Genomic DNA, 12,958 nt, shown 5'->3' on the forward strand with positions numbered 1-12,958 from the left:
TTTTTGTAAATTAATGTAGTTTTTGTAGTTAATTGTATATTATTAGTAGTTTCTGATTAGTTTATTACCTTTTTCCTCTTCTTCCCCACCTATCTGCCATTCCCATATTCCCCTTGACATGTGGTATCACCAAAAATACCACGCAAATACCAGACAAAAATGACCGATAACACACCAAAAATTCAATTCAAATTTAAATTGCATTTATCAATGCTCAGTGTGTTATCGGCCGCCAACTTCGGCAATTATGCCCAGCCAATCCCACACCCACCCCCACCCACCACTACAAATGCCACTTAAAAACCAAATGAGGCTGAGCAGGATTACAATCTACACTGCCAGCCATCGCCACTCTGCCACACGCCCCAACAAAGCCACTTCAACCCCCACAAGATGCTATGCGGTCGTCTCTTCGGAGCTACACGCGCCCGGATCGTAAGATCCGGAAGTATAAAGTATCCGGGCGGTTATACGGGAGCAGGCATTTTTCCCCTTCCCATCCCATCCCCCTACAACAGAGCAGCCAATACAAGAGGGCACAGAGAACATGAGACACGGGCCATTTGCCAACAACAACACACACAGCCACTAATGCAAACAGCCATTAAATTTTCATTGCCTACTTGTCGGTGCTGCTGCCCTCGGACCATTTTCATCTCACTCAATAATGGGGTGTGTGAAAGTGGAACCGGGGGTGAGAGCACCGGTAAATGACGATCGGCGATCGGGTCTCTCGAGTGTGGAGAGCATGGGAGTTGGCGGACACATGAGTGTTCCACCATGAACCTCGTCCAGGCCACTCTCATCTCATCCGCCCGCTCGAGAGGTCGCGATCGTCGGACGTAAATAAATTGAATTAATCGCCGTCGCCAATAAAATTGAGACTCTCATCTCATCCGCCCGCTCGAGAGGTCGCGATCGTCGGACGTGCCATTAACTTTTTTCGTGTCGTTTTTGCCGTGTCGCCATTTCCGTTGTGTTTTTCTGCGTTGCGCCCTGTTTTCTTTTTTGTGGTGTCTGTCGTGTGCCGTGCCGTGCTGTGCCGTGCCCCCTCGCTGACATGACAAAAAGTCCCTTCCTCCCCACCACCACCGCTACTACTACTACCGACAAGCTTTCTGCTCCCCAATAAAAATTAACAATAATTTAGATACACAAACTAAATAGAAATATACACAAACTAAATAGAAAATACACAAACGAAATAGAAATATACACAAACCAAATAGAGTTACACAAACCAAATAGAGAAAACTGTGTAAAGAGAAGAAAGTGCCAATAAATGACCAAAAAACAAAGAACCAATTAAGTGCAATTAATTTAACAAACGGTAAAGGGACCAACAACAGCAACAACAACAATGACGAAAGGAATGGCCAGACGAGGGTCGAATAGACGCCACAGCGACGGCGGCAGAGCGGCCCGCAGAGGCGCCCTAGCAGCAGCAGCAGCAGCCAACAACATCAACACAAACACCGCCAATAGCAGCAGCAGCAGCAGAGCCCTCGGCGCAGGCGCCAATACCAACACCAACGCCCCAGCCAATACAGAGCGCCGACGCCACAGCCACCCACCGTGTGAGTACCCAGCCACTGCCATGGCCGACATATCCACGGCCACAGCCACTCCCCCCTCGAGCCCCGTAAAAACAGCAGCGCCAATACTGGCCATGCCCCTCCACTCCCGGCTGCATAGCGGCGAGCAATTCTGCTTCCGCCAGTGCCAGGAGGAGGTGGCACAAAGATGGGAGGCGGCAGCGTCGGCCGCCTCAGCAGCGCCAATACCAACAAAAATACCCACCGCAAATCCCGCAACTCCGCCAAATCCAAAAAACCCGCCAAACGCAAAGGGAAAGGCCGATAGGACGCCGCTCTCGCTGCCGCTTTTCCCGCCTCTCACGCTCTCGAACATCCAAAACCGTTCGGGAGTAACGGGAGAGGGAGAAGACGGAGGAGAGCCGGCAAACCGACGCGCAGGAGCAGAGCGCCAAATCGGCCAACGGGCAGCTGCACATACACACACGAACGGATCGAACCTGTTGCGAGTCGAACTTGGTTCGAGCTCGAGCAGCGGGTCGATCCGAGCCATAGCCCAGCCAGCACATATACAAACAGCAACAACAACACAACCACAACCACAGCCACAATCACAGCCAATCCCAGCAACACCAAAACGACGCCGCGCCCTCATCGACAGTGGGAGTGACGATGAGGATGAGGCTGAGACGAAGCAGGCCAGACGACGGGGCCGCCATCACCACCAGCAGCGGCTGCCAATCAAAAGGCCTATTAAGAAGAGGCAAACGATGGAGGAGCTGGAGGCCATTGTCCAGGAGCAGCTGAGGCAGCACGAGCTGCGGCAGCAACAACAGAGGCAGCAGAAACGGAAAACGAATACAGCCAACACCAACACAGTTGCCGATCCTGCTGCCCTGCCGCAATCTGCCCAACCAACACATGCCCCTGCCCCAGCCTCTGCCTCTGCCACTACTAATACTAATACTGACAATATAAATACAAATAATGACGCCAACGCAATTACAAATACAAACACCAACACCGTCACCGCCACTAACACCAACACCATCGCCATAACCAACACCAACACCACCACCGCCACTACCAATACAAACACCCCTGCCACTTCCACCGACGATGGCATCCGCCACGGCGAATTCGGGCATCAGCCCAGCCAGGAACGTGGCTTGAGGATCCTCATCCGAGGACTCTCCCACTCCACGCCGTCAGACTGGATCCGCAGCAGTATGCAGGCCGAGGGGTTCACGGTTCGGTTTGTAAGGGCAATCACCGATCGATTTGATCGCAGCCGTCAATTCAACCTCTTTGAGGCTGAGATTGCCCCCAAACCGGACCGTGGCCAATTCGATGTGTTGAAGCTGCGACGCCTGGGTGGGAGGCCCGTCACGGTTGAGAGACTTGGAGTCTCCCGTGACCCTGCCCAGTGCCATCGATGTCAGGTGTTTGGCCACACCCGCGCATATTGTAGACGAGCTGCTGTCTGCATGAAATGCGCGGGTGGGCACCTGACGGCGGAGTGCAGCAAGCCAAGGGCTGCAAATCCCAAATGCGCCAACTGCCAGGGCCAGCACATCAGCTCATACAAGGGATGCCCATCCTTTAAGGCAGCCAGGCAGCGGCTCCTGGCCCACAGGGTCGCCAGGCAGGAGGAGCGTCGGAGACAGCAGCCACAGCCAAGCCAACAGCAACACCAGCCAATACAACGTCGCCAGCAGCAGCCACATCTACAGCCATTCCCAAATCGGCAGCAGCAACGCCAACACCAACCGGATCGGCAGCATCGGCAGCAGCATCGGTATGGCGACCAACATCCCCAGCCATCGACCAGGGGGCGCCAATACCAAAGGGTCCAGCCGATGCAGCCGATCCCAGATCGTGCTCCGACGCCACGCCAACACCAGCAGCAGCAGCGGCCAGCAGCTCAGTGCGATGGGAGCTGTGCCCATAATCTGAAAAGATATGCGGGAAAAATTAGAGAGCTGGAGGAAAAGCTGGCAGCAATTACAACACAATTGACAAACCTGCTGCAGGCAAGGGACGAGAGCACGGGAGGAGTGCCGCCACTTCGGACAACAGCAGCAGCAGCAGCATCCACACAGCCATCAACAAGACCAGCACCAAATACGCACCATGACGCCGCAGCCATATCGGACTCTGAATCCGATATGGACTGCGCAGCAATTGACGATGATGACGACGACGAATGGACCGACCACGATCCATTCGACGCGCTGGATGGCCTGGGCGGTGCCTACTGATGTGCCCAATCGTCGACCCACAGGCAGCCACTGCAACGAAGAAAAAGACGTCAATACGGACAACAATGAAAAACGGCCAAAACAGACGAAATCCACACGTACCTGCCAATCACCAGACAGAGCTGATCACCAAGAAGCTGCCTCGCCAACAACATTGACAATTTCCTGCCAATTGGGCGGAAAAAGAGGCCCCCTCTGATGACGCTGCCACCACCCCATGGCCGTGACGTCACGCCACTCTCAACCAACAGCAGCCATTCCAACGACGATGCAGATGCTGGCGCCTGTTGCCGCTCCGCTGGGTCGCACCCGTCTCTCACGCCAATTATGTGAGGGCGGGATGGCCTGGTGTGGGGCCGCCGGACGCCAGCAAATCCTGCAAAAGAAGAAGGAGAAACAGGAGGGAGAAGCAGACTGCCAAAACACAAAATACTCACCTGCTGTTTTTCCGCCAACACCAACCAGACAAGGGTCGCCAGCAACAACATCCCAACGACGAAAGTACCTGCAAATAAACATAAATTAAAAATCAATCGCCAAAACGAACACCTCAACTGGATGGCCGGACCAGTAGCCATTCAAAACGCCACTACAAACCTACGACGAACGTGGCCGAGGAGGCCAGGCCAATCCAACTGACAGCGCATCCTGGTGGCCGGACCAGCAGTCACTCGGATGCGGCCAATCAACAAAATCGACAACGCATCCTGGTGGCCGGACCAGCAGCCACTTTGATGCGGCCAATAACACAAAACGTTGGCATCACACGTCGATGCCAATGCCAACGACAATGCAGCTGGGTGGCCGGACCAGTGCCACTCGAGTGCAGCAGCCAACACCTACCAGCGACAGATACAACGTGGGCGGCCGGAACAGAGCCGCTCGCCAACAACACCATCATAGCCCACGATGCACGCCAACACCATGAATCCAGCCAGCCACTAAACAACACACAGGGGGACAACTGAGCCGGCCGGTATACAGCGCAATGTTCGCATTGCGTTTGTTATGCCCGCCGGTGCTCCGTTGTTGTTTGTCCTCCTGTTAGAAATAAAATAAATATGATTAATATGTTTATATGTGTGTAAATGTATGTCAATTATTGTTTATTTTACCTTGTCTGCATCAATGTTTTTGTTGTAGATGTCAATCCTGTTGTTTTCTGTAGTTTTGCATGTCCGTAGATAGTTTTGTCCATAGTTTTAGTTACTTGCCTGTGATATTAGAAATAAGTTTTTGTAAATTAATGTAGTTTTTGTAGTTAATTGTATATTATTAGTAGTTTCTGATTAGTTTATTACCTTTTTCCTCTTCTTCCCCACCTATCTGCCATTCCCATATTCCCCTTGACATGTGGTATCACAAAAAATACCACGCAAATACCAGACCATTGACCGATAACACACAAAAGCCATTTCAAATTCAAATGCATTTATCAATGCCAAGTGTGTTATCGGCCGCCAACTTCGGCAATTATGCCCAGCAAATCCCACACCCACCCCACCCCACCCACTTCAAATGCCAATAAAAACCAAAAATGAGGCTGAGCAGGACCAAAATGAACACTGCCAGCCATCGCCACTCTGCCACACGCCCCAACAAAGCCACTTCAACCCCCACAAGATGCTATGCGGTCGTCTCTTCGGAGCTACACGCGCCCGGATCTTACGATCCGGAAGTATAAAGTATCCGGGCGGTTATACGGGAGCAGGCATTTTCCCCTTCCCATCCCATCCCCTTACAACAGAGCAGCCAATACGAAAAGCACGGAGAAACGTAAGACATGAGCCATTGCCAACAACAAACACACAGCCACTAAACCAAACAGCCATTAAATTTCCATTGCCTACTTGTCGGTGCTGCTGCCCTCGGACCATTTTCATCTCACTCAATATTGGGGTGTGTGAAAGTGGAACCGGGGGTGAGAGCACCGGTAAAAGACGATCGGCGATCGGGTCTCTCGAGTGTGGAGAGCATGGGAGTTGGCGGACACATGAGTGTTCCACCATGAACCTCGTCCAGGCCACTCTCATCTCATCCGCCCGCTCGAGAGGTCGCGATCGTCGGACGTGCCATTAACTTTTTTCGTGTCGTTTTTGCCGTGTCGCCATTTCCGTTGTGTTTTTCTGTGTTGCGCCCTGTTTTCTTTTTTGTGGTGTCTGTCGTGTGCCGTGCCGTGCTGTGCCGTGCCCCCTCCGCTGACATGACAAAAAGTCCCCTCCCCCCCACCACCACCGCTACTACTACTACCGACAAGCTTTCTGCTCCCCAATAAAAATTAACAATAATTTAGATACACAAACTAAATAGAAATATACACAAACTAAATAGAAAATACACAAACGAAATAGAAAATACACAAACCAAATAGAAATATACACAAACGAAATAGAAAATACACAAACCAAATAGAAATATACACAAACTAAATAGAAATATACACAAACCAAATAGAAATATACACAAACTAAATAGAAATATACACAAACCAAATAGAAATATTCACAAACCAAATAGAGAAAACTGTGTAAAGAGAAGAAAGTGCCAATAAATGACCAAAAAACAAAGAACCAATTAAGTGCAATTAATTTAACAAACGGTAAAGGGACCAACAACAGCAACAACAACAATGACGAAAGGAATGGCCAGACGAGGGTCGAACAGACGCCACAGCGACGGCGGCAGAGCGGCCCGCAGAGGCGCCCTAGCAGCAGCAGCAGCAGCCAACAACATCAACACAAACACCGCCAATAGCAGCAGCAGCAGCAGAGCCCTCGGCGCAGGCGCCAACACCAACATAAACGCCCCAGCCAATACAGAGCGCCGACGCCACAGCCACCCACCGTGTGAGTACCCAGCCACTGCCATGGCCGACATATCCACGGCCACAGCCACTCCCCCCTCGAGCCCCATAAAAACAGCAGCGCCAATACTGGCCATGCCCCTCCACTCCCGGCTGCATAGCGGCGAGCAATTCTGCTTCCGCCAGTGCCAGGAGGAGGTGGCACAAAGATGGGAGGCGGCAGCGTCGGCCGCCTCAGCAGCGCCAATACCAACAAAAATACCCACCGCAAATCCCGCAACTCCGCCAAATCCAAAAAACCCGCCAAACACAAAGGGAAAGGCCGATAGGACGCCGCTCTCGCTGCCGCTTTTCCCGCCTCTCACGCTCTCGAACATCCAAAACCGTTCGGGAGTAACGGGAGAGGGAGAAGACGGAGGAGAGCCGGCAAGCCGAAGCGCAGGAGCAGAGCGCCAAATCGGCCAACGGGCAGACACATACACATACACGAACGGATCGAACCCGTTGCGAATCGAACTTGGTTCGAGCTCGAGCAACGGGTCGATCCGAGCCATAGCCCAGCCAGCACATATACAACGACAAACAGCAACAAATACACAACCACAAACAGAGCCACAATCACAGCCAATCCCAGCAACACCGAAACGACGCCGCGCCCTCATCGACAGTGGGAGTGACGATGAGGATGTGGCTGAGACAAAGCAGGCCAGAGGACGGGGCCGCCATCACCACCATCACCAGCAGCGGCTGCCAATCAAAAGGCCTATTAAGAAGAGGCAAACGATGGAGGAGCTGGAGGCCATTGTCCAGGAGCAGCTGAGGCAGCACGAGCTGCGGCAGCAACAACAGAGGCAGCAGAAACGGAAAACGAATACAGCCAACACCAACACAGTTGCCGATCCTGCTGCCCTGCCGCAATCTGCCCAACCAACACATGCCCCTGCCCCAGCCTCTGCCTCTGCCACTACTAATACTAATACTGACAATATCAATACAAATAATGACGCCAACGCAATTACAAATACAAACACCAACACCGTCACCGCCACTAACACCAACACCATCGCCACAACCAACACAACTACTGCCACTCCCAATACACACACCCTTGCCATTGCCAATGACGTCTGGCACGGCGAGTTCGGGCATCAGCCTGTGGAAGACAGAGGGCTGAGGATCCTCATCCGAGGTCTTCCTCATTCCACGCCCTCTGTCTGGTTCCGGGACTGCATGCAGGCCGAGGGGTACACGGTTCGGTTTGTAAGGGCAATCACCGATCGGTTCGATCGCAGCCGCCAATTCAACCTCTTTGAGGCTGAGATTGCCCCCAAACCGGACCGTGGCCAATACGAGGTGTTGAGGCTGCGACGCCTGGGTGGGAGGCCCGTCACGGTTGAGAGACTTGGAGTCTCCCGTGACCCTGCCCAGTGCCATCGATGTCAGGTGTTTGGCCACACCCGCGCATATTGTAGACGAGCTACTGTCTGCATGAAATGCGCGGGTGGGCACCTGACGGCGGAGTGCAGCAAGCCAAGGGCTGCAAATCCCAAATGCGCCAACTGCCAGGGCCAGCACATCAGCTCATACAAGGGATGCCCATCCTTTAAGGCAGCCAGGCAGCGGCTCCTGGCCCACAGGGTCGCCAGGGAGGAGGAGCGTCGGAGACAGCAGCCACAGCCAAGCCAACAGCAACACCAGCCAATACAACGTCGCCAGCAGCAGCCACATCTACAGCCATTCCCAAATCGGCAGCAGCAACGCCAACACCAACCGGATCGGCAGCATCGGCAGCAGCATCGGTATGGCGACCAACATCCCCAGCCATCGACCAGGGGGCGCCAATACCAAAGGGTCCAGCCGATGCAGCCGATCCCAGATCGTGCTCCGACGCCACGCCAACACCAGCAGCAGCAGCGGCCAGCAGCTCAGTGCGATGGGAGCTGTGCCCATAATCTGAAAAGATATGCGGGAAAAATTAGAGAGCTGGAGGAAAAGCTGGCAGCAATTACAACACAATTGACAAACCTGCTGCAGGCAAGGGACGAGAGCACGGGAGGAGTGCCGCCACAACGGACAACAACAGCAGCAGCAGCATCCACACAGCCATCACCAAGACCAGCAGCAAATACGCACCATGACGCCGCAGCCATATCGGACTCTGAATCCGATATGGACTGCGCAGCAATTAACGACGAGGATGACGACGAATGGACCGACCACGATCCATTTGACGCGCTGGATGGCCTGGGCGAAATATGGAGGGCACAAATCGCCAGCGCACGCGAAAGCATGCGTTCGGGCGGTGCCTACTGATGTGCCCAATCGTCGTTCCCGAGACAGCCACTGCAATGAGGAGAAAGACGTCAATACAGACAACAACGAAAAACGGCCAAAACAGACGAAATCCACACGTACCTGCCAATCAACAGACAGAGCTGACCATCAAGAAGCTGCCTCGCCACCAATACTGACAATTCCTGCCAAATGGGCGGAAAAGGAGGCCCCTTTTTGATGGCGCTGCCACCACACCATGGCCGCGACGTCAGCAGCCATTCCAACGACGATGCAGATGCTGACGCCTGTTGCCGCTCCATTGGGTCACACCCGTCTCTCACGCCAATTATGTGAGGGCGGGATGGCCTGGTGTGGGGCCGCCGGACGCCAGCAAATCCTGCAAAAGAAGGATGACCATGAAGGAGGCTGCCAATAAAAGCACAAATACTCACCTGCAAACGTCTTCACGCCAACACCAACCAGACAAGGGTCGCCAGCAACAACATCCAAATGACAACAAGTACCTGCAAATAAACTCATATTAAAAACCAAAGCCAAAGCAAACACCTCATCTGGATGGCCGGACCAGCAGCCATTCAAAACGCAAATACAAACTGATGACGAACGTGGCCGAGGAGGCCAGGCCAATCCAACTGGCAGCGCATCCTGGTGGCCGGACCAGCAGCCACTCGGATGCGGCCAATCAACAAAATCGACAACGCATCCTGGTGGCCGGACCAGCAGCCACTTTGATGCGGCCAATAACACAAATCGATGGCATCACATTTCAATGCCAATGCCAATGCCAACGACAATGCAGTTGGGTGGCCGGACCAGTGCCACTCGAGTGCAGCAGCCAACACCTACCAGCGACAGATGCAACGTGGGCGGCCGGAACAGAGCCGCTCGCCAACAACACCATCAGAGCCCACGATGCACGCCAATCCCAAGTCCAGCCATCGCCACTACAGATCCAGATGGTGCCACTAATTCTGCACAGGGGGACAACGGAGCCGGCCGGTATGCGGCGCAATGTTCTGCATTGCGTTTGCCATGCTGGCCGGTGCTTTGTTGTAGTTGTCCTCTTGCTAAAAATAAATGATATTTAAGTATGTTTATTGTTGTGTAAATGTATTGTAATTATTGTTTGTTTTACCTTGTACATATCTCTGTAGTTTTGTAGTCCTTATTTGTAGTAATTGTAGATAGATTGTCCTTAGCTGTAATGTAATTTAATTAATTTTAGTTATTTATTCTAGCATATTTACCTTTCCTCTTCTTCTCCTTCTTTCCCAACTATCACCCATTCCCAAATACCTGACAAGTGGCAACGCCATTAATGACCAAAATATACCACGCCAATTAGGAAAATACCGCGCCGATAACACACAAAAAGCCATTTCAAATTCAAATGCATTTATCAATGCCAAGTGTGTTATCGGCCGCCAACTTCGGCAATTTACGCCCAGCAAATTACACATTCACCCCCACCCACCCAATTCAAATGCCACTAAAGACAAAATGAGGCTGAGCAGGATCAAAATTAACACTGCCAGCCATCGCCATTCTGCCACACGCCCCAACAAAGCCACTTCAACCCCCACAAGATGCTATGCGGTCGTCTCTTCGGAGCTACACGCGCCCGGATCGTAAGATCCGGAAGTATAAAGTATCCGGGCGGTTATACGGGAGCAGGCATTTTCCCCTTCCCATCCCATCCCCTTGACAACAGAGCAGCCACTACAAGAAAGCACAGAAAAACATAAGACATGAGCCATTTGCCAACAACAACACACACAGCCACTAAAACAAACAGCCATTGCAAATTTCCATTGCCTACTTGTCGGTGCTGCTGCCCTCGGACCATTTTCATCTCACTCAATATTGGGGTGTGTGAAAGTGGAACCGGGGGTGAGAGCACCGGTAAATGACGATCGGCGATCGGGTCTCTCGAGTGTGGAGAGCATGGGAGTTGGCGGACACATGAGTGTTCCTCCATGAACCTCGTCCAGGCCACTCTCATCTCATCCGCCCGCTCGAGAGGTCGCGATCGTCGGACGTAAATAAATTGAATTAATCGCCGTCGCCAATAAAATTGAGACTCTCATCTCATCCGCCCGCTCGAGAGGTCGCGATCGTCGGACGTGCCATCACCGTTTTTTCGTGTCGTTTTTGCCGTGTCGCCATTTCCGTTGTGTTTTTCTGTGTTGCGCCCTGTTTTCTTTTTTGTGGTGTCTGTCGTGTGCCGTGCCGTGCTGTGCCGTGCCCCCTCGCTGACATGACAAAAAGTCCCTTCCTCCCCACCACCGCTACTACTACTACCGACAAGCTTTCTGCTCCCCAATAAAACTATCAATAATTTAGATACACAAACTAAATAGAAATATACACAAACTAAATAGAAAATACACAAACCAAATAGAGACAAACTGTGTAAAGAGAAGAAAGTGCCAATAAATGACCAAAAAAACAAAGAACCAATTAAGTGCAATTAATTTAACAAACGGTAAAGGGACCAAACACCAGCAACAACAACAACAATGACGAGAGGAATGGCCAGACGAGGGTCAAACAGACGCCACAGCGACGGCGGCAGAGCGGCCCGCAGAGGCGCCCTAGCAGCAGCAGCAGCAGCCAACAACATCAACACAAACACCGCCAATAGCAGCAGCAGCAGCAGAGCCCTCGGCGCAGGCGCCAACACCAACACCAACGCCCCAGCCAATACAGAGCGCCGACGCCACAGCCACCCACCGTGTGAGTACCCAGCCACTGCCATGGCCGATATATCCACGGCCACAGCCACTCCCCCCTCGAGCCCCGTAAAAACAGCAGCGCCAATACTGGCCATGCCCCTCCACTCCCGGCTGCATAGCGGCGAGCAATTCTGCTTCCGCCAGTGCCAGGAGGAGGTGGCACAAAGATGGGAGGCGGCAGCGTCGGCCGCCTCAGCAGCGCCAATACCAACAAAAATACAAACCGCAAATCCCGCAACTCCGCCAAATCCAAAAAACCCGCCAAACACAAAGGGAAAGGCCGATAGGACGCCGCTCTCGCTGCCGCTTTTCCCGCCTCTCACGCTCTCGAACATCCAAAACCGTTCGGGAGTAACGGGAGAGGGAGAAGACGGAGGAGAGCCGGCAAACCGACGCGCAGGAGCAGAGCGCCAAATCGGCCAACGGGCAGCTACACATACACACACGAACGGATCGAACCTGTTGCGAGTCGAACTTGGCTCGAGCTCGAGCGGCGGGTCGATCCGAGCCATAGCCCAGCCAGCACATATACAACGACAAACAGCAACAAATACACAACCACAAACAGAGCCACAATCACAGCCAATCCCAGCAACACCGAAACGACGCCGCGCCCTCATCGACAGTGGGAGTGACGATGAGGATGTGGCTGAGACGAAGCAGGCCAGAAGACGGGGCCGCCATCACCACCATCACCAGCAGCGACCGCCAATCAAAAGGCCTATTAAGAAGAGGCAAACGATGGAGGAGCTGGAGGCCATTGTCCAAGAGCAGCTGAGGCAGCACGAGCTGCGGCAGCAACAACAGAGGCAGCAGAAACGGAAAACGAATACAGCCAACACCAACACAGTTGCCGATCCTGCTGCCCTGCCGCAATCTGCCCAACCAACACATGCCCCTGCCCCAGCCTCTGCCTCTGCCACTACTAATACTAATACTGGCAATATCAATACAAATAATGACGCCAACGCAATTACAAATACAAACACCAACACCGTCACCGCCACTAACACCAGCACCAACGCCATAACAAACACAACTACTGCCACTCCCAATACAAACACCCTTGCCATTGCCAATGACGTCCGGCACGGCGAGTTCGGGCATCAGCCTGTGGAAGACAGAGGGCTGAGGATCCTCATCCGAGGTCTTCCTCATTCCACGCCCTCTGTCTGGTTCCGGGACTGCATGCAGGCCGAGGGGTACACGGTTCGGTTTGTAAGGGCAATCACCGATCGGTTCGATCGCAGCCGTCAATTCAACCTCTTTGAGGCTGAGATTGCCCCCAAACCGGACCGTGGCCAATTCGATGTGTTGAAGCTGCGACGC

The 12,958-nt window shown here is 53.0% G+C and overlaps 1 protein-coding gene and 1 long non-coding RNA gene across 2 annotated transcripts; one reads left to right on the forward strand and one right to left on the reverse strand.

Annotated features, from left to right (window-relative positions):
* Positions 1-587: 587 nt before the first annotated feature.
* Positions 588-3,796, forward strand: LOC117183359 (uncharacterized). Its single transcript, XM_033377061.1, has 3 exons — positions 588-826; positions 912-2,054; positions 3,717-3,796. Exons 2-3 carry the CDS (start codon positions 1,361-1,363, stop codon positions 3,794-3,796), a joined length of 774 nt encoding a protein of 257 aa, XP_033232952.1. The 5' UTR covers positions 588-826; positions 912-1,360.
* Positions 3,797-9,849: 6,053 nt separating this feature from the next.
* LOC117183247 (uncharacterized) lies at positions 9,850-10,322 on the reverse strand. The gene is made up of 3 exons (XR_004468379.1): positions 10,142-10,322; positions 10,030-10,093; positions 9,850-9,961 (listed from the first exon to the last, which is right to left on the reverse strand). It is a non-coding gene; the product is annotated as an uncharacterized lncRNA (long non-coding RNA).
* Positions 10,323-12,958: the final 2,636 nt, after the last annotated feature.

Source organism: Drosophila pseudoobscura, chromosome 2 (genome assembly GCF_009870125.1).
Source record: "Drosophila pseudoobscura strain MV-25-SWS-2005 chromosome 2, UCI_Dpse_MV25, whole genome shotgun sequence".
NCBI classification, from domain to species: Eukaryota; Metazoa; Arthropoda; class Insecta; order Diptera; family Drosophilidae; genus Drosophila; species Drosophila pseudoobscura.

Bases quoted from the DNA above. Each gene is read 5' to 3' on its own strand.
- LOC117183359 (XM_033377061.1), top strand. From the start codon at position 1,361: ATGACGAAAGGAATGGCCAGACGAGGGTCGAATAGACGCCACAGCGAC. The intron at 2,055-3,716 runs GTTCGAGCTCGA...TGGACTGCGCAG, and splicing joins CCTGTTGCGAGTCGAACTTG to CAATTGACGATGATGACGAC.